Source organism: Mastigoproctus giganteus, chromosome 3, assembly GCF_048544385.1.
Source record: "Mastigoproctus giganteus isolate SK-2022 chromosome 3, ASM4854438v1, whole genome shotgun sequence".
In the NCBI taxonomy this organism is placed as follows: Eukaryota; Metazoa; Arthropoda; class Arachnida; order Uropygi; family Thelyphonidae; genus Mastigoproctus; species Mastigoproctus giganteus.
Genome location: NC_143577.1, coordinates 193702508 through 193725639, shown reverse-complemented (window position 1 = coordinate 193725639; position 23132 = coordinate 193702508). Strand labels below are relative to the sequence as shown.

The 23132-nt window shown below is 36.6% G+C and overlaps 1 protein-coding gene across 1 annotated transcript in view; it reads left to right on the top strand.

Annotated features, from left to right (window-relative positions):
- The window catches only part of LOC150088534 (RNA-binding protein 34-like), a 101818-nt gene that overhangs the window by 19197 nt on the left and 59489 nt on the right, over window positions 1-23132 (top strand). The window contains exons 3-5 of the mRNA XM_090370790.1: window positions 1147-1268; window positions 8141-8318; window positions 22033-22092. Of these exons, the coding sequence (XP_090226916.1) occupies window positions 1147-1268; window positions 8141-8318; window positions 22033-22092 (360 nt within the window). The remainder of the gene's footprint in view (window positions 1-1146; window positions 1269-8140; window positions 8319-22032; window positions 22093-23132) is intronic.

The following is a 23132-nucleotide window of genomic DNA, read 5'->3' as shown; positions in this document are numbered from 1 at the left end:
TAGAACACTTAATAAAACTCTATAGATTTACATTCTTTAAACTTATCTTTTCAGTTTAAATACAACTGTATAATATTTATTACTCCTCCTGTATACTGTTTTTGTCTTCTCTCTCTCTCTCTGTTCGTGTGTGCAGGGTTATATGTTTGAAATGTCATAACACAGCAAATTCTTTTCAAGGATCTGTCCTCACTCCTCTGTAAAATTCAGACTTGACTGCCCTTCTGGTACAAATTCTTTGTGCACAACTCCTTGCCATTCAAAAAAAAAAATCATCAACATCATCTTGGTTTGAGACTTATGGAACAGAGTTTCTTCAGCCTCACCATTGATTGTCTTTTTGTTTCAGGTTCATTACCAGTTATGATTTTTTTTAAAAAAAGTCTAGATCTGCCATCTCAATCAAATTGCGACACAGCAACTCGTTCCTCCTTCTGTTCTTCCATCAATGCATGCAGTACGAAGTTTGAGCACACATTCCTTTTACAAATCTTCGACAACAGTTGGATGCATGGTATCCTTACTGGTGTGAAGCCAGTTTGCTATCATTCAGAGGGACAGGTGAAAATCTTCCATTAACAGCTGCCGAACTTTTTCACTGGTTGAGTACATACAAGACTGGGATGGGCAACCACTCCACACATCATCCTGAACATCTTTATGGAACCGCACATACCAGTGAAAAATGTTGGATCATGATAGTGCTTCGTGTCCATAAGCTACACTCACTACTGCAACTGAAAAAGTTGCACTTTTTCCAGCTTTAAAACAATTTTATTGCCACTCTTTGCTTGGTCCCTGAATCCATGATGACATGGTTTTACTGTGCCAACTTCACACATCTTTCCAGTAGGACACCTTTGTACACACTGATGAAACTTGGCACAGAGCTAGTTCAGACTTGATAGTGAATAGTTTCAACAGTAGCAAATGTATGGTATTAGTAGTATTGTTTAAAAAAAATCGGTCCTAAAACTTTTCCAACACCTTGTACATGTTTTATTCTGCAAATTGCTACTTATACGTTGCAATGCCATTCATTTGTTCAACTTGGCTACTGATTTGTTATTTTTTTGTAAATGTATTAATCTGCACTTGCATTCCGATTGACTCAGCTACAGTTTTGAAATAGTTTATATTTTTCAGAGTCTCAAATCAGGGAATAAAAGGAAGTGGCTCTCTAAATCCACAAGCACTTCAGAAGGGGAAGCCCCTAACTTTTCAACAGATTCAAATGAAGCTGACTTAGAGGAATCATTTGTACAGAGGTAATTAATATTCTTTAGTTAAAAGAGAATATGGGAGGGCCTCAACAGCTGTGATCTGGAAAAATGTGATATTAATGGAAACATGATTTTCGCATGAGGCCAGTGTGCCTCATGCGAAAATCATGTTTCAACTTTGCCCTTGGAAAACTGATTAATTATTTAATTTTTTATTATTATTTATTTACTTCTTTTTTTGTGAACAGTAGTATCGTTAAACATGAAAACACTTCCACTTTAAAAATGCATTTAATCCTTTCACAGTACATGTGTAGATCTGTTTTGAAGGTTGCGCCATTGTGTCCATATATGTGTGTGAATTTCTTTAAAAATTTTCCCACTTTGTGCATCATTTATTTGTGTTCCCATCTAATAGTAGGCAGACAATTTTAATAGGTGGCAGCACAAAAATGAGAATGAGCATAATAAAATCTCTTCTAATTTGTAACCATGTTGGGCAATAAAGTCAACTTAGAAATAAATAAATAAATATTTCAAAGCATTTATATGCAGAGTTTTTATTTTTATCATTTGAAAATACCACAGAGTCCACTCCTATCAGAAACTGTCAGCAGTGCACACTGACACATTCAACATGCCTTCAGGCAACTCACTTGTGAAAAGATTAAGTTACTATTAGAAACAGTACCTTTTTGTATTGTAGTAATTGGAGTATTGTAACTCATCTGCATTTTTCCTCAGTAGCGGAAAAAAGAGTAGCTGTACATTATTTTACTCTATGGTAAACTGAGGACGTGCTTTGGAAGCAGTCTTAAAAATCCTCCATTTAACACTCCTCTCTCTCTCTCTCTCTCTCTCTCTCTCTCTCTCTCTCTCTCTCTCTCTCTCTCTCTCTCTCTCTCTCTCTCTCTCATTACTTCTCTTACTATTGTTTTTAATTTGGGGTTTTGTATATGAATTTGTGAAAGTTTATAGTGGAGGCATGGTTATACAGGATTGTACACTGGTCTAAAAATTGTTTTAGGATTTTTGAATGGCTTTTGTTGCTTAGTAGACAACCTGAATCCTAAATTTTTGTCAACATAATATGATTTTGTATCTTCACATTTTGGAATTCATCAGAACTTCAACATTGATTGCAAAGTCCTATTTATAATGACTTAACCATTTCCTTCCAGGATTTACAGAACTTTCTGTATGAGAAAAATTAGTTTTTAAAATGAATGGCTAAATAAATGAGACAATAGAGGATTTCTCTTTGGTGTTCAGGGTGCAGCACACAGACTTAGAAATGTTTTAAAAGCAATATTTCCTATGTGGGAACAGTCCCAGAAGGAGTTTTAACCTAATCCTGTGAAAGAGTTACCTTATTAATAATACATTTGTACTATTCTTCCATAAAGAGTTTTATTAAAATCTAGACCCTCATACCACACATTGCAGTATTATGAAACAACTAATGTTGGCAAAAAAGAACTGCAAACTATAATAAGATACTGGCGTGAAACCAGAGAAGCTGTAGTTTCACATCATTTTGTGTTTTCTATGGGCCCATGCAGCTGCTGAGGACTTTATTCTTTTTCAGTAATTTAAACATATTTTGATAATTATCAGTAATGCTTACTTGCCCCTATCTAAACTTCTTATGTTTAGGGACCAGTGGTGGTGGTGGTGTCCTAATGGGAATGAAAAAAAAGTAATTCACATAACAGATTAAAGACCATTAAGCTCCATGTAAATTTTATTATAAACAAAAAGTAATTGAGTTTATTGACAACTGGAAATAAAACATTTAAAGGCCAATTTTGACAAAGTTTTGAAATCTTATGGATATCTTTGCCAACTCTAGAGAAGAATAGAATAAGGGAATTGTAAGAACTGGTTCTTACAATTACCTAAAATTATAAAATGCCACACTATTTGTAAATTAAAGAAATGTGAATTTATGATAATTATTACTATATAGTATCGGTTATATTATATAGTACTATATAATATTATAATATTACTATATAGTACCATATATTTGAACTACATATGTAGCCGTAGAGGGCATCGTTTTAATTGTATCTCATAATGTGGTTGCCTTCACAACAAGATAGCTACTATTGCATTACTTCAAATAAATAACGCTTCTCTAGTAGAGAAGACTACTGTTATTTATTTTCAGCGGTACCACCACCCAGACGATCGTTTCGAAGCTGTGTGGCTTCATCATCAGTGGGCGGGCAGGTACCCAGATAATACAACAAGCCATCACAGTTGCGAAGTTATATCTACATTATGAGAGATGCCAAAAGGGTGTGGTGGTAAATTTCCAGATAATTATTACATAATTAACACTAAAGAAACACTGCACTGTTTTAATTATGAAATTGTTATTGTCGTCTATAAAATGTCTTTTAATTGATATTAAGAGTTACACTATTCTGCATTTTGAAAAAAAATTCACTGATGTTTTCTCAGAAAAGGTTTCTGAATCATTTTTTAATGCCGATTTCAAAAAGGAGACTTCCATTTATTCCCATCACATCAAGGTTCTTCAAAAATCACTAAAAGAAAATTTTATTTTTCACAAATGTTTAGTAATTTTGGCAGACTTGTGCACTGAAATTTTAATGAAATACTACTTTTACCACACTTTTATATTTAAATACATGTTGCAAACACTGTTAAAAAGGGCAATGTGGTAAAAAAGTCCACTAAACATGCCTCTAATTTTTAAAAAAATGATTTTTTATGGTGGATTAAATTTTTGTTTCTTTGGTTTACTTGCAGATTCTTCTACTTTACAGTCCCTCTTCAGCATCTGGCAATAGTCAACTATCATGTTGACATTCCACCTCCTCTTGTACCCTGTCTTTAATGTTCTGGTGAAACCTCTCACCCTTGTTCTTCACTAACACTTCCTAGATTTTCTGGGAAAAAAGTAGTTGATGTGGGAGTGTAAAAAATGTACTTTGACACTCATGTTGCAGCCTAGCTCTTTGAAGCTTTCCAATATATTTTCAATTATATTTTTCAACTCTCAACTATATATATATATTTGTTTTTTCACTGTTTTCAACATATTTTCCACTATAATCTTGTAGTCTGGAACCTTGTTCCCTAAGAAGTTCTCATCAACAGACCTGAAGCTAATCTATGCCTATGTTTCTCTTTTATTCATAGTTCCCTCATCAGTTTGCGAATTTGTGGTCCATCAAAAATACCTTATTTTAGCTTCTCTTCGGTGATTGATGTGGAATTTAGTGCAAAGGTAGTTGAAGCAGGTGCCTTTCCTGCAATAACACTTTCACAAACTGTTTCATCAAACCCGTTTTGATTTGCAAGGGTGGAAGTAGGATAATTTTGGGGTCTACTGTGGTTTATGAACTACATTCTCTGATCCAGGCAACAAACTGCCCGACTGTTCCACTCGCATAAAAAGCAAGATATTTTTGTGGAGCCAGCTTGCTGTCCAAATAACATGCCTATCACTTTAAAGTCAGCACAGGCCGATGAACAGTGTTTTTCGAGTTCTCGTACATTTCTTTCAAATGTACAGAGTGAGCTACTGGAATTGCCTTGTATTTATTTCCATTATGGCAATATACCTTTGAGACTCCTTTGATGAATCAATAAAAAGTTTCCACTGTGTAGGATTGTAACTGATTCCTAAATAGTTCATTAAGTCATTTATATTACTGTAAAATCCATGGAAATATCCTCAGAAAAGTAGGGGACTAGTTCTCGTTCTCTGTATCTGTACCATGAGAAAAACATCCCATATGCTAGAAGATTTTTTGACTTAAGTTTAGAACCAAAGAGTTCTCAAGATTCCTTGGTAAATTTAAATCTCTTACCAGATCATTCAGTTCATGCTCTGAAAACAGTTGAGGGCTGGACCTAATGCCTCCAGGCATGTAAACTTCAATTTCATCTTCAGAAGCTTCACTTTCAGCACTCTCTGTTGTTACAATCTTCAATATAAGTGGAGAGTATGGAATCAGCAGGTTAAATCCTTGTGGGACTAGTCCAATGGCAGATGAAATATTAGGACAACAATGCCCTTCTACATTAACTAAGAAAAAGTAACAGCCTACAAATCAACACAGTGGTTTGTAGGCTGCAGTCAAATCTGCAAATGGTGTAGTCCTCTTTTTACCATTTTTCCACAATCTCAATGCTTCAACATAGGTTCAGCAAACTTTATGTGGAGCTCATTGTTTATGTAGGTCACAGAGTTTCACTCCAAAATAAGCACAATACACATTTTTTACAAAATCTGTAATGTCTTGTCTTTACTTGAGGACTATAACTTCCACAAATATAACAAAATAAGTTAGGATTGTTCAAACACTTGAATGCAGACATTTTCTCACTTTTCAGCACAAGTTTAACACGATAACCTCAAAAATAAAGTCAGTGATAAACACTGCTGCGTGGAGCTCCCAAAATCAAGAAACAGATGACTAAAGGCAGTGTTAACAACATGTACAGATTTAGTTTACAAATTCCCAGCATTTACTCCTAACTTAATACATTCAGTAACACAACTCATGATGTCAACTTAAGTGATTTGTGAAAAAAACAGTACATGACAAAAAAACTAATAACATTTCTGAAATCAGCATAAAAAAAACTGAGTTAAAAACAGCTATTAGTTTAAAAACATTGAAACAATGCAGAGTGGCATATTTGCAACAAACCTTGCACTTTTTTATTTTGAATTAAAGAAATTAAATGAATTAGGTAAAAACAAATCAAGTTCAGTTTCATGAAAACTGAACTTTATTTATTCTTTTTTTATTATTTAATTAAAACAAATTGTGTAGAATGTTGGGAAAAAGTTTTATGCTATTGTAATTAATAATATGAAAAGTTTATGTTATTTAAATTAATAATATGAATTAGGTGAATCGTGGCATTTTTCACCTAATTCATATTATTAGTTACAATAGCATAAACTTTTTTCTTTTCTTTTTTTTTTACACTAAAACTTGGCAGTTTTGTAGACTTAGTTTGGTGGCAAGCTGACTTTTTATCATGAATTGTTAAGACCAAAAGTGTTTCTTTATAGCAGTTGAAAGTCTGCTGGATTCAAACAGTATTCCCGTCACCACCAAATATGGAGGATGCGGAAAGGTCAGGGAATGATCACCGCATATTCCCCGAGCAATATGGCCTTAGTTGCTAATGCTCCTAAAACCAAACAACAAACAAACAAACAAACAGTATTCACAGATAGCAGCTTGCCTGATTGCAATATCAAAAGCAATAAGTTAAATGTTAAGTTTTCAAGTGCTTCTCATTATCATTGAAGGTAAAGAAATAGATATTTTGCAGATCAGTTCTGTAATTTTCAATGTGAAAACCTATCAGACAATTATGAAGAAAGAAAGAAAGAACTGATGTACAGTGGTCAGGTCAATATAGAGTGCTTAGGTAACTGAATACTGCGAATGTGAAAAAAACACAGGTTCGACAGGAAATGTCTTATGTGTAATTCGAAACTGAAAGGACTCTCGCCTTTCTACCTATACACAGTATTAACTACTATAGGTTCTCTAATACCTTTTGTGCTTGGGATTTTCTAAAAAAAAAAAAAGAGAGTGATCTTCTGACAAGATAGTCCAGAGGAACAGTGACCACAGTTGAAAAACGTGTGAAAAGCAGTGGTGATTGGCTTCACAATTCCTTCAAACATGTTAGAGAATGAGTAGTGCTTAGCCCTGTTACAATCATGAATAATAACAAGGGTCAATGTTATAAATGACTAAAAATACTCTTTAATCCAATTATCACATCTCAAACAAATAATATTTTAAAATTCTTGTAAAGAATAAAATATTTATTTGAAATAGTATTTGTTAAAGAATCAAAGTAAAATCACTGCTAATTTTAATTTTGTGAATTCAACATTATGCAATTTTGAAAGAGAACAAAATAGATGTAATCAAATATTAGTCTTGAAGATATTGCATACTCTTACTAATTGTGCCTAAGGAATTGTACCCTAAGCAATGTAAAAGTTTAGAAATGTATTCTTGAAATTGTCTGCCCAATGAATTTGTATGTTGGAAACAAATAGTTGTATCTTTATATTGACTTAGTGCTGTTTCATTAAATTCGGTAAATGATATGCCAATTTTTCCCACATAAAGCTTCAGGGGACAAAACTGCATGTAGTCAAAGACACCTTGACAGTTTGGAATAGTCTCACATTGGCAGTAGTAAAAAGTTGGCAGTTAGAAATGTTAAATGGACATTTTAAAATTTCATATTTCTCAGATATAGCAAGATAATTGAGGTATCAAGACATATAGCAGGATAAGTGAGGTATTTGATATGAATTAATTTTTTCTCAGTGAAGTTGAAAGTTTTTTTTAATAGTCTATCATTGAAAAAAAAATTGAGATATGATATGAAAGTTTGAATAAATTACACAAACATAAGTGTGACTTGATTCTTGTAGCAGTTTTTAACAGTAATTTAACATGCTTCTTAATTACTATAATTTCATTGTTGTATATGTAGGTACAGCCTCATTCTGTATGTAACAATGAGCAAGCTAGGTTTGCTACTTGTACTTTTCAATTCTTTTAATGTTATGAATAATGGATTCTAACTCAATCTTGTTTCAAGATGGCAGATTAGAATACAAATATCTAAATCAGGGAAGCACTCCAAATATTGTAGATTTACCTTTTCAGTGGAGAGCAGTGATTTTTTCCCCTTCAAGGCATTTTGCAAAATGCCTCCACAATTAGATTGCTGCACTAAGTGTCAAACCTAGTTTGTCATTGCTGCCCACAGAATGAGGATTTTGCCCCAAATTATTTCTTTATTTTACCATAATTCCTTGATAGTAATTAAGAATCATTAATTCTAACTTAAACAATGTTCATTACCTCTCCTTCACCTGCCTCCAGTAAAGACTTATGGCATACTAGTGATAACACAAAGGCAAAGACCGTAAAGCAGAAAAAATTATCTGAATGTGAAATTCCACTCAAGGAACCTTGTGACATCCAAAAAAAATACGATGATCCACAGAAATTAGCCAGAACGATTTTTGTTGGAAATTTGCCAATTAACACTGACAGAAAGGTATGTGATTAACAATTCCTTGTGTTATAGTTTTATATTTTTAATTTTTAAAGTATAAAAAATTTCAGGGGGCTGAAATTATTATAGGAAAACTAAGCCAGCAACCATATGATATAACTTGAGTATGTGATATCATTCCATTGTCATAAAGCCATTGATTTCTATAGATATGCTTATGACTTACATTACAGTGTAAATTGGCTGATGTGTTAGTGCAAAGTTTATGGACATCAGATTCTGTGCAAAACTTCACAACAGTCAGAGAAACTAAGAAATACCAAAAACTGGATTTGAGGATAAAACTTGTAGTCATTCCAAGACATTTGAATTGTATTTGGTTTAAAGGTGAACAAACTTGTGTGGAAAATAAATGCATGCTTTGGTCATCCATTGACATTCACACACTGGAATCAGTTGTTGATGTTTATTATGCAGTTCATGGTCAGCTGAATTATGAAATGTGGCTATTAAATAATGAGACTGTTGCAATAAAATAAAATAAAATAATGAAATATTTTGTACTTTACAAGTTATCTCCCTTTAAAATATTGCCTTGGGCTTGTACACAGTGTTCCATACATTTCTTCCAAGCACAGAAACATTTCTGGAAGTCTTATGTACATCCTTTTAACGTTTTTTTTTTTTTTTTCTGAATGTCTTCAAAGGACTAAAAATGGGTTCCATTAAGTACACTTTTCAGTTTAGAGAAGAAAAGGGTCACAAAGAGCTCGGTCTGGCAAGTAAGGTGCATGTTTACACACGGATTTCTTTTTTGGCTATAAATTGGTGAACATAGGGAGTGCATTTTGTGCTGGGGCAGTCTTGATGGAACATTCCAACCATCCTTTCAAAAATTTGAAGGAAGGTAGGTCTCTTCCTTCAAATTTTTTCACACAGCCTTGTCAAAACTTCAGCTTAGTATATTTGATTGACATTATGATTTTATGGGACGTATTCAGCCATAATAATTTCTTTAATACCAAAGAAAACAAGAAGCATGGTTTTCATTTTTGATTTTGACGTTCTTGGTTTTTTTGCTGTGATGTATTGTTTGTCTTCCATTGCATAGACTGTCGTTTGGTTTCTAGGTAATATTGGAGTGGCCAACTTTCATCACAAGTAATTACAATACTCAAAGTTTGTATCTTCAGTTTTTTCCAAAACTTCTTCACAAACTTGGAGTCATCTCATTCTTTGATTTTCATTCAAAAATTTTGGCCACCATCTTGGTGCTCACTTTTTGTCATGCCTAAATTTACAGTTAAAATTTGTCTTTCTATGTCCATGGCAAGTTCTTGTGTAACCATTCCAGTGCTTAAATGATGATCACTTCTAATCAGTGTTCTTACCCAGTTCACATTTTCATCAGTTTTACTGGATGAACAACCAGGCCTTTCATGGATACTGGATGGCCTGGTTGTTCATCGTCATCTACATTCCCTCCTCCTCCTAAAAATGTTATTCCATTCAAACATGCAAGCTCTTGACATAGTATCTTCCCCATAAACTTATGTAACAACTCAACTTTCAGTTGGTGTTTTCTTTAGTTTTGCTAAAAATTTGAGGTTGATTTGTTAATTCTTTTGTTTGTCATTTTTCCAGCAAACTGAAAAAACCCAAGGTAATGAAAACCTGTCTCACTACAAAGTGAATGAGCTTGTTGGAACGTGACTTGGTAGACAACTATAGTAAGGTTCAGGGTCAACTGCTCTGCCTTTGTTTTGCAGATGGCATTTTGTGTGTAGTGGCTGTGCATGCAGTCTCTTTATTTAATAGCCACACCTTGTATAATTTTAAAGTTTGCAGCACAAATGGAGTTAGCATTTCCTGTGTGCATCAAAATGATTTTATTCTATTTGGGAATAAGGATAGTCTTGGCACACTCATCCTTTGCACTTGGCACTCCAGACAACATTCCACCAGTTCTGTATTTTTTTGATTCTGCAGGACTTTTTTTTCTTCCTCAAACTAAAAAGCAATCTAAATGGAAAGAGGTTACAGGAAGTGAAGCAATCATTCAACGATATGGTAATTATAGGCAGACTTAGCAGAAAAGTACTAGGAGTTCATTAAGACATAATAGGACTGCTAAATTTGCAATGTATAATCAATCAGTCAGATACTTTGAAGAGGATAAATATAACTGTTTTGAAATGGCCCCATATTAAGGATATTTGTATTCATCTAAGCAGATAGCCTTCTTCTCCTACTATTGTGAAGACAGTAAATCTGAATTAAGGAAAAAAGCTATGAAGTATTGTAGTATGCTCTAGTTCAATTTATTACCAAAAATATCTTAACATATTTTTGATAATAAATTGGGTTTAGGGAGTTTCTCAACATTCATGTTCAGAAAAACATTTGCTTAAAATCATCAGATAATCAAATATTATTCTTATGCCTCTAACTTTAATCAAATCACTTAGAGACATAAGAATAAGAAAATAAATATTTGTCCACAAATACAAAGAACAGCATCAAAGGATTCCTTTACTATGTTAACACTTGAAAGAAAGGAATGAAACACATTGATCCACTAAATAGGATGATCATAAACTAATGATGATCCTATTTAGGTTGCTAATGAACTGAATAAATATTTTGCCTCTGCATTAACATGTAAAGAAGTTTTTAGGGGTAGAGATACCAGAAGTATAACTCTAACTGGGAGCTAAATGATTTTGTGATAACTGAGAGAAAAATGGAAGAAAGATTGTTGAAGCTAAAAGAAAATAAAGCACTAGTGCTGAAGATATCTATCCAGTAAAAGAAGCAAGCAAGTGAAGTAAGCAGACCTTTAGCCATAATTATTTGAGAGCATCCTTGGATTTGTGTGGTGGGGAGATCTCTATAGATTGAGATGTGCTCTCTTATTATTAAAGTGGTGGATCAGAGAGAGAAGTGAAAAGGCAGACTTTCAAGCTTAGTTTCTGTTCTTGGGAAAATAATGGAGTCAGTGGTTCAAGATGGATAATCTTGATGGGAATGCAAGCTACGAGTAAAAGGAAGCACATGTGTTTAGTGGAGGTATTTGACTAATATGACCACGATATGGTAATTATAGGCAGATATTATATAGTTGCAAAGGAGAGCTGGATGTAAAAAAAAAAAATAATTTTGATATTATATGCTTAAACACTGCTCCATCTCAGTTCCAAATTATTCACTCTATGATTCCTTTTGCTTCAAAGGTGGTACTTGTGCGTACATCTGCCCTGATATTCCCTATCATAGAGTAATTTGGAATTTCCTCTTTTCAGTCTTCTCAGGCTTAAAATCTCTCTTCTACACATCTCTCTACCACATTTTGTCATATTCATCTGTTGCCTCTATCATTCTGCCAACTCCACTAATCACTTGGAACACTTTGACTTCCTCTTTTTGAAAATTGACTTTCTCCAGTCCAACTATCCTACTCACACAAACCCAGCTAGTCAAAAGTGCTGAGGCATTTTGTAATTCTAATGACCTCCCACAAATTGTTCATTTACCTACTAGAATACCAGACAATCCTAACCACACAGCATACACTCTTGTTCTTTTTCTAATAGACAACCTTTCTAAGTACATGGTCAAAGTGAGTGTCCTTTAGGCACCTCAGATCACAACTTGGTGATGGTATCTTCTCCATTGGGCCTTTCTCTTGGGCCATTCCCAACCTCATGTTGTTTGGCATTACAAGAATGCAGAATGGGATGATCTGCAAGATTTATTTTCTTATTTTCCTTGGTCGGATTACTGTTTCAAATCTTCTGATGTCAACGTTTGCTCAGATTGTGTCAGTGAAATTATTCTTATAGGGATGATTGTTCTCCTCTCGGCCCCAGGTGCTGAGCGATTTCTCTGTGCTTAAAGTGCAATTTTCCAAAAAGTGATTCATAGTTCTTTTACGTTCCTGTCCTTAAAAAGTTTCTTTATTTAATAACAGCTCTTGCTAAAAAAGTACTTTACAGAGCAAGAAAGGAAAGCCACCTTTCTTTATTTCTTATATATTTATTACTAACACCTACTACTTCTCGCTTGGTCACTCAGGCACTGCTCCTGCCTCCCCGTGGTTGGGCCTTGGCAGAACAGTTAATCTGCCAAGGGCCAAAAGGAGCAAATATGAACACAGTAAGTTTCATCCTCTAGAGCTGACAAGCTCTCAGCCAGATATAGAAAGTGAACATGACATGTCTCAACCCAAGAGGTTTAAGAACAACTCCTCAGACATAGATTTTCCTGCATTTCTCATAATGCACTCTCTTACAGAACAGCCACTCACCAAATTGTCACCGTTTCTTATCCAGAAACACCTTGAAAGCCTTGCAGGATCTCCTAAAACAGTCAAGCGACTGCAATCGTGGGACCTATTAATAGAAACAATCAGCAGGAAACATTCCGAATATCTACTGAAAGTTACAACTTTTGCTGGTATTTCAGTAAAAGTTTCTCCCTATGGTACCCTAAACACATCTAAGGGTGTTATATCCAGCTGGGATCTATTGAATGTCTCGGAGGAGGAGATAAGTCAAGAACTTCAGGAACAAAAGGTAATTGCAGTTAAAAGAATAATGATTAAAAAGGAAAATACACTCACACCTATGAGAAATATTATACTCACTTTTAATACCCCAAACCTTCCTTCTTCCATAAAAGCAGGCTATCTTCTTTTCCGCATTCGACCCCCTACATACCCAATCCATTGAGATCTTATAAATGCCAAAAATATGGCCACTCTCAAACAGTATGCAGAGGAACCCAGTTTGTCCCAACTGTGGATCTTCCGATCAGACTCATTGTGATTGTTCGGCAACAGAAATGAGCTGTCCTAACTGTAAAGGCAACCATGCCGCCTATTCTAGGACATGCAACAGGTGGAAAACTGAAAAGAAAATTGTGAAGTATAAAATTGAAAATAAAGTAAGCTTTCAAGAAGCTAGAAAATGAATTGCTCCCAGTATTTCTAAACGTACATACTCCAGTGTGGCGCAAAAATTCAATCAGTGGGTACACAAACTGATGTTACAGTCCCCTCCAACACTTCAATCTCTGACTGGGCTCGGACTGTTCTCTCTCAGGAACAGTCCAGTATCCCCAAGCACTTGAACCAGGCAAGCAATACTGCTCTCACAGTACCTGCGAAATCTGCTTCTCCTCCAATGATTGATACTACATCAAATAATTGATTCTCAAACATAAAAAAGAATATTCAGGACACATCCATGGATACAGTTCACTCATCCAAACAGGAAGACCCAATCTTAGAGATATATGCAGAAGAAGATATGGACACTGGTTGACCATTCTTCTCCAAAAAAACAGTCAGATACAGCTTCTTCTACTAAGCACCAATAATGCCTTATATTCTACAATGTAATTGTAGAGGATTTTGTAGCAACCTTAACGATATTTAAGATTTAATTATCCGCTATTTGCCAGTTGGTTTTTGTCTACAGGAAACACATGTAACTCCTCAAATTTCTACTACCATAAAGAACTATTCTATCAACCAACAAGATTATAATACTTCAAATGCTGCCTGTTGAGTTGTGGCTATCTTGGTTAGCTCAAAGATCCCAACCAAGCAAATTGTTCTACAAACTGCCGACCGGGCTAGCTGAGTGGGTAAAGCACCTACCCGGCAACCCAAAGGTCGCGGGTTCGATTCCCGCCTCGGGCTTGGATCAAAGTATTGCAAAAACCTTGGGAGGTGCAATATGGCCACAGAAGCCGATGCGCCAACAACTACCAAATCAAATTAAAAAATCAATGTTCTACAAACTGAAATTGAAGTTGTTGCCGTACATTTGATAGCCCAGATTGCGTTAACACTAGTATCAATCTAATCTCCCACCAAGACATACCTTTTCTTATCAAGATCTTGAAAACCTGCTAATGCAGTTACCTTCACCTGATGTCTCTTGGGGGATTTCAATAACCATTACCAATTATAGGGATCGACTAAATTAGATAGGCATGGTCAACTAATTGAAACGTTTCTGGATAAGCAAAACCTTACCTTTCTTAATATAGGGCTATCCACTCACATACAATTACCAGCTGGGCAAACGTCTGCAATCGATCTCTCAATATGCTCCCCGATTCTGTTTCCAATCATGGAATGGTCTGTCATGGACAACCCCATGGGCAGTGACCATTTTCCGATTATTTGTGATCTGCTCATTGCACAACCACCAGTATCCCAACCCTGCAGGAAATGGAAGTTCTCTCAAGCCAACTGTGTCAAATTTCAGTCAGCTGTCACCCTGGATGAGAAATTTATACGAGCACAATTAATAGATGAAGCCACAGATTATATCACTTCACACCTACTAATTGCAGCTAAATGTTCAATTCCATTATCGAATCCCCAGTCCCGACAGCACCTTAACTATTGGTGGAATGAAGAATGCACAAATGCAAAGAAGTTAAAAAATAAAGCATAGAATTTATTTCATAGATCCCCAACCACAGCTAATCTTATTAACTACAAGAAGCTAAGGGCAAAAGCACATCTCATTCAAAGGCAAGCCAAGAAGAATTCTTGGATTCGGTTTGCATCTACCATAAATAGAAACACTAACTCCAGGTTAATATGGAAGAAAATCAGGCAGATTTCTGGCAAATTTCCAACCACCCCTTCACCAATTCTTTCATGGAATGGGCAAGAACTCTCTGCTCCTGAGGACATAGCAAATGCCTTGGGCAAAACCTTTGCCCAAGTTTCAGTGGCATCAACTTATTTGCTGGATTTTCAGAAAATTAAGACCAAGACTGAACAACGAGCCATCAACTTTCGAACCTCAGTTTTCCTTCCGTATAATCAGCCTCTTCAATTTTCTGGACTTCTACACGGCATTAAAACAACACGCAACAGTGCCACTGGGCCAGATAATACCTTATATTATGTTACAAAAACTTACAAATACTGCTGATGTACTATAACCGAATATTTATGGAAAACATTTATCCCAGTTCTTGGCATCATGCTACAGTTCTTGCCTTTTTGAAACCTGGAAAAGATCCTACCATTCCTAACAGTTATAGACCTATTTCTCTATCCAGTTGCCTCGGTAAATTACTTGAAAAAATGATCCATGATCGTCTTGTTTGGATCATCGAAATGCAACAACTAATTAGTAAAAATCAGCATGGTTTTCAAAAGAACACGTCCTCATTAGATCTCATGATCAAAGCTGAGTCTGCAATTCGTAATGCCTTTGGAAAAAATTAACATCTTGTTATGGTTTCCATAGACATAGAGAAGGTGTTTGATACAACTTTCCATCGTGGCATTCTCAATGACCTCTATGCTCTTGGTCTCTGAGGCAACTTTCCTATATTCATCAGGAACTTTCTCTAGAATTGTTCTTTCCAAGTTCGATACCAAATTTGCTTTTTATGACATTTTTACAGGAAGGAGGAGTGCCACAAGGGTCTGTACTGAGTGCAACCTTTTTTGCCCTTCGAATCGATTCCATCACAAAAGAACTTCCAAATACTGTTGAGACCTATCTTTACGCCAATGATCTATTTCTTGCCATTCTCAGAACATGAGATCCATTGAACGGCAACTGCAGATATCCTTGAATAAAGTCCAAAGGTGGGCAGAGTTAAATGGCTATTGTCTATCACAGCAGAAAACTGTTGCAATCCACTTTTGTAATCAACGGAAAATACATACAGATCCTGAACTTCAGCTGTCAAACTTTACCATTCCAGTGACTAGCAACATCAGATTCTTGGGATTCTATTGATAGCCCAGATTGCATTAACACTAGTATCAATCTATCTCCCACCAAGACATCTTTTCTTATCAAGATCTTGAAAACCTGCTAATGCAGGAAATTAAATTTCCTTGAGCACATTAAATTTCTGCATACATCCTGCTTCAAAAAACTAAACATACTAAGAGCTTTATCTGCCTTGTTTTGGGGGAGCAGACCGTACATCTTTATTGCTCTTATATAGAGCATTGATCAGATCCTGATTGGATTATGGTGTTCCACTCTATGATTCTGTCCGTAAGAATACACTACGATGGTTGGATCCTATACAGCATAGTACATTGCGGATTGCACTTGGTGCTTTCAGGACATCCCCTACTCATAGTTTATATATTGAAGCTAATGAGCCCCCTCTTTACCTTTGCAGAAAAATGCTGCTTCTTAAGTATGCAGCCTGAATACAAAGTTGCTGGCAGCATCCTATTGAACTGCAAAATCTCTATAGAAACAAACCCACCAAAATAAGACCAGCAGGCTTACACCTTATTGAATTAACCCAGAGTTGGAATGTTCCTATTGTCAACAGGCAACAAGTAATCGACTCACAACCACCGTGGACTCCCCCTCTGCAACTAACCTGCAATACTTATCTTCACAAGTGGGGAAAGAGTCACCTACCCATAATCAATGTGAAACAACTCCATGCAAACCATATTCAAAAATATGCTGATTTTTTTGCCAGTATATACTGATGGCTCCAAATCACATTCATCTGTTGGAGCAGTGGCAGTATTTCTTTCTACAATCATTTCAGCTGCTCTTCCACCTGAGTATAGCAGCTTCTCAGCAGAACTCCATGCAATAAAATTAGCCTTAGACAACGTGAATCACTACCCTTCTGGCCGACCGGGCTAGCCGGGTGGGTAAAGTGCCCGCCTGGCAACCCAAAGGTCGCGGGTTCGATTCCCTCCTCAGGCTTGGATCAAAGTACTGCAAAAACCTTGGGAGGTGCATTATGGCCACAGAAGCTTATGCACCAACAACTACCAAAAAAAAAAAAAAAAAAAACTACCCTTCTGTAAAATACTTATTATACATGGACTCACTGAGCTCAATTACAGCAGTCCAAAACTCTTCTTACAAGATTCACCCTGTCTTAAATCAAATCAGAAGTCTCCTACTGAAAATTGAAGAAAATCACCAATCAGTAACCTTTTGCTGGATACCTGCACATTCGGGGATAAAGGGGAATGAACTATCTGACAAAACCGCCAAAAATCCAACAACTTTTGATTTAACCTCTGCCCCAGTCCCATCCTCTGACTATAATCACATCATACAAACAGCATGTCTCGTACAGTGGAAAGAGCAATGGCACACCCAAACCAATAATAAACTCTACCAATTAAAACAGCACGCGTTTCTTGATTAGACCGGGCTTCGAGCCGGTCACCACCAAATACGGAGGATGCGGAAAGGTCAGGGAATGACCACCTCATATTCCCGGAGCAATGTGGCCTTAGTTGCTAATGCTCCTAAAAACCAAATAACAAACAACAAAAAAACAATTAAAACAGGAACCAAAGCTTTAGCGCAAAAACAGTGCGGAGAGATGAAGTGGTACTTGCACGGGCACGAATAGGACACACATCTGACTCACCGCCATCTACTGACAGGAGAGGATCCTCCTAAGTGTCCACACTGTACAGCACTCTCGACAGTGAAACATATCCTGATTGAATGTCCGCACTATCAACATGACAGAATATCCATCCTGTTTTCTTTGACAAATCTACGAGACCTGATGACGCTACAATATATTATTGGCGAAGATGTAAACATCAATGAATTTTTCTCTTTTATAAAAAAAATTTGGACTATATCAAAAATTCTAAAAGAGCTTGGTAATAAAAATGAAGCAGTTACATCTGAACTTTATTTTTAGCTTTTTTCTACGAATAGGCACACTATAGCCCTGGCAGCTTATGTGCCCCTAAACCCCCATAACACACACACACACACACACACATTCTCCTCTCTCCAAATCCACTCTCCCTCCCCACTCCACTTTTGCTTGGTGGTTCAACCTCCTGCAGTCTTTTAGCATCCCCTGGATCAGTATGGGCATCCTGTACTAGGGTCCTCTACTTCACCCTTTCAAATTGGTGGATTAATTCCACTAAAATTTACTATTTTTTTTTTTTTTTTGCTCTTGCTGCTTTGTCTTTGCTGCCCCGGGATTTACCCTACCAGAGCTCGCACTCCCTAATGATCGGCCTGCCTACTTATGGCACTGCATGGTAAACTAGAGGTTTTTGTGTCCAAACGCAAGTCCCTAGGATAAGAGGCCTGATGAACAACAGAACACAACCTTTGCTAACACTATACAAACACACACTAACACACTAGCCTACATAAATCTGACTTTAACAGTGTTACATCACAGAGTTGGAGGAAATCTCAGGAGCCACATTACAAATAACACTATACGCTATATTCTTATAGGGACGAAATCCTTTATTCCACACTCCACCTTAAAATCTCTTCCTTTATCTAAACATTGGTTTTCTAATAAATGTGCTAAGGCTGTTCATGATAAGAATGTTGCATATAATGATTGGCTTGCATCCAAATCTCCAGGTTCATTTTCTGCCTACACAAAAGCTCCCAACAATTGTAAAGCAATTATTATTCAGTCTAAACTAGATTTAGAACGGGCTAAGAGTAGAAAACTTGCTTCTTATCCAAATTGTAGTTGGGCATACTGGTCTCTTGACAAAGCTATTGGGGTACCTCCGTAGCCAGGTGGACAGGAGCAGCACTGCGTTGCACACGCTTCTTGATTAGACCGGGGTTCGAGCCCGTGACCACCAAATACGGAGGATGCAGAAAGGTCAGGCAATGACCACTGCATATCCCCAGAGCAATATGGCCTTAGTTGCCAATGGTCCTAAAAACCATATAACAACAACAACAACAAACTATTGGTGGCAACTTTTGCCCATCTCTATTCCCACCTCTGTCAAGACCAGCTGGTTCTATTGCCACCTCAGCATAAGATACAGCTGACCTGCTAGCATCATACTTTTCTTCTAACTCTTGTATTGATGATCTTGGTAAACCACCTCCTACCATTTGTAGTACACGCTGTTCACTGCCTCCTGTGGTCTTTCATCAAAAGGATGTCAGAAGAATTTTTAACATTCTTGATACCAAGAAAGCTCCAGATTTTAATAGTAGTTCTCCACTTGTTCTCAAATCACGTGCTCCTGAATTTACTCCCTTTCTACACTTTCTTATTCCACCAGTGGTTTCCCCTTTGCTTGGAAATTTGCTCATATCCAACCAGTTCCTAAAAAAAGGAGGATAAATAACTTCCACCCAATTATCATTACATTACAGTTACTTCTACTCTTTCCAAATAATGGAGAAATCTATTACCTGCCAACTCCTAAACTGTTCAGAAACCTTCCATCTGATCAGTGATGACCAGTGCCGACCGGGCTAGCCGGGTAGGTAAAGTGCCTGCCAAAGGTCGCGGGTTTGATTCCTGCCTCGGGCTGGATATCACGATGGTGCCGAACCAACCGGTTGGTTGGATATCCTGGCTGCGATACACGGAGGAAGCAAGAAAAAACTGGTTCTTTGTGTATTGATCACATCATACAAAATAAATAAATAAATGATGACCAGTACAGTTTCTGTCAGTGTCAATCCACTGGTGATATATTGACTTATGTTACCCATCTATGGGCAAAATTTGATGAAACTCAAGCTATTACTCTTGACTTTTTAAAGGCTTTTGATCATGTTTGGCATAAAGGTCTTCTAAATAAGATTGCATTTTATGGTTTGTCAACTCTTTTTTGTAATTGGGTATCTAGTTTTCTCTCTGATTGCTCACTGCAGGTGATGGTACCTAGCTCTCAGTCTTCTAACTTCTCTACTAATCCTGGTTTTCCTAAGGTTCAGTTCTTTTTTCCCGCTCTTTTCCTCTTGTATATTTATGACCTTCCTCCACTGACTCGAAATCTTATCCATACTTTTGCTGATGGTAGCACACTGCATTCCACCTTCAAGGTTAAGAAACATTGTCCTGCACAAACAGCTTCAACTTCTCGAATATCCATGCTAATTCCCTAAATGCTGACCTCCAGATAATTCTCCAGTGAGGCAAAGATAACTTGATTGATTGATTTCAATCCTTCTAAAACTCAGTCCTGTTTTATATTCACAAATAGGTTTCTTCTGCTCCAATGCTTATCTTCAGTGACACTCTGATTTCTAGATGAGATCACATATCTCTGTTATGGATTACCTAACTTCTTATCTATCTTGGCATAAGCATATCATAAATATTGCTTCCTCTGCATCTAAAATACTGGGTTTTCTCTTTCGCTCCCAGCATTACTTTTCTTCCAGGCAACTGCTCACTCTGTGCAAATCTCAAATCTGCCCTACCATGGAATATTGTTCCCACATCTGGGATGGTGCCCCCTCTCTCTCTCTGGCTTCCAGATTCCATTCAGAGGACAGTTAGGTTAATTAGTGACCCGCTAGCAGCAAAGTCTCTCCACTTTCTGTCTCTTATACGTTCTGTTTCTGCTGTATGCTATTCCATAGATACTTCTAAGGGTATTTTTCTTCTGACTTAGCGTCTATAATTCCTGCTCTTTCTCTCTTCCAAACCAGTCCAAACATGTTGCAATCACATTCAGCATCCCTTTGCCATCCAACTTTAAACTCAGAGCAGACTAACAGAAGGCCATATAGTGCATGCAGATGTACAGAGTGATAGACATGGTAAAGAAAATAGTGCTTATATGCAAACGCACCTAATGCAGGTATCTGGATATCTATAAATAAAGGTTATTCATAGATATGCAGGTATCTGGATATTAAGGGTAGGGCAGTGCATTTATAAACATTAAACTTTTTAACATAAATCCATGTCTGAAATTAATGAAAAATATATCAGAATAAAATATGTTATGTTTCAAAGTGAATAAATAAATAATGCTATTCTTAGTAAGGGAGAAAAAATGAGATGCAACTGCACAAGGCTGCCACAATTTGTTAGAAGTGCTGAAAAAATTATTTTCCTAACTGAAGCTGGTAATTGCCAGCTTCATAGTCATAGCCAATATGTATAAACTAGTAATTAACACAACAAATCCAGGCCACTCATCTGAAATGTAGTGTAATAGGTTAGGTAGAATCAGCCTTTGTGAAGATGGCAAGTGCTCCCATTGTGAGACCCTGCTCCTTACATCTCCTCCTCCTCCAATCTCATATAAATTTTTATGCATAATTGCACATAGCTCCTGTATTCTTAAGTGAGTGAAATGTTAAATTTTGCACACAGAAATTCAGAAAACTCTTGAACCCCCAGCATTGGCCAGATAGTTAATCTGACCCTGTGTATTACAGTAAAATCTGCATTAAGAACCACTGCCTACTTTTTAAGTCAATTATTGTTTTTAAAAAACAATCCTCTTGTTTTTTAAAGTTTACATAGACATTTTATTACAATAAAAAATGCTGCACAAGTTATTACTACACAATAAATCATAAATTGGTGAGCATATGATGTACTCTATTATGTAGTAGGTCATGAAACCATACCCACCGGCATAGGTCGTGACATTGCTTTTATTGACGGTATATGTGTCTGTTGGGAAGCTCTGAGTTATGTACTGGTGTTTCAATATGGAAGCACATTTTCTGTAAGAAAACAGTCCTAAAAGTAAACCCGATATGCAATAAATTGTAAGTATATTTATTAATTCATATCTTTCTAACCTTAAACATGTGCCTTTAATTCAAGTTTTGTATTTTATATTTGGCATAAATGAACCTTAAAATTTTAGATGATTTTTTAGTGTATTGGAGGTTGACTTGTATTTCAGAATATAAGGTATAAAATTTTTGGTCAACTTCATTTAAATTAATTTAATTTAATTCATTGAAATTAATTTTGATTTTTATGTATGTATTTTTAACAGGATTTGAGAACGCTTTTCCAACCATTTGGTGCAGTTGAGAGCACAAGAATTCGTTCTGCTGTAAGTTATCATCTTTGCTAAATGTGGGATATATATATATATATATACAGGGTGTCTCGAAAATATTGGTACAAATGTTTAGGGGAGGTAGGTGACATCTAAAGGAATGTGAATTGCATAGGAACCCATAACCGGAAACGTCACGGGAAAGTAGTAGCAGAAGCACAAGAAGCAGAAATGACACAAGACAGTAATTAGTGGCAAACATTTATTTAACATAATATTAACAATGGAGTACAAGATGGATGCATTTCAAGATGTTACAACAGATGTTCGAAGGTTCCACTATAAGACACGATGCATGGATTGGCGGACACAGTTGAACACACCTGGAGTTTCTTTGACAATAACAGTAGCAGCAGCACAGACGAGTCTCGCGACGAGATTCATTTCCGTCTACACAGGCAATTCATACACAATAGATTTTGAGGGCCCCCACAGAAAGAAATCAAGGCTCGACAAATCAGGTGAGCGTGGGGGCCAGGCAACGGATCCACCACGGCCAATCCATTGACGCCCAAAAAGCCTGTGCAAATGGTCACGAACACACCTTCCATAATGAGCAGGCGGCACGTCATGTTGAAACCAAATGTTGCGTCTCACATTTGCTGGAACATCGTCAAGTAACCCTGGTAGAACTTGTTCAAAAAAGATTCGATATTTAGTGGAGTTCATGCGGGATGGTAACAGGTATGGGCCGAGTAAGCAGTCACTGACCATACCTGTCCACACATTTATTGCGAAGCGATTTGTCGTATGGGGGCGCACACCGTGTGTGCCCTCTGCTAATCCATACACTAGGTGCATGTCTGCCAGCTCACAGTTCATATATCGATGCATGCTCTTCGTGCGGCGACTACTGCTTGAATGAGTAAACCAGAAATTTTCCCTCTCGCGAACTGATGAACAGTGCCGTGTACTGACTTACGGTGCCGTTTCCGGTTATGGGTTCCTATGTGATTCACATTCCTTTAGATGTTACCTACCTCCCCTAAACGTTTGTACCAATATTTTTGAGACACCCTGTGTATATACAGGGT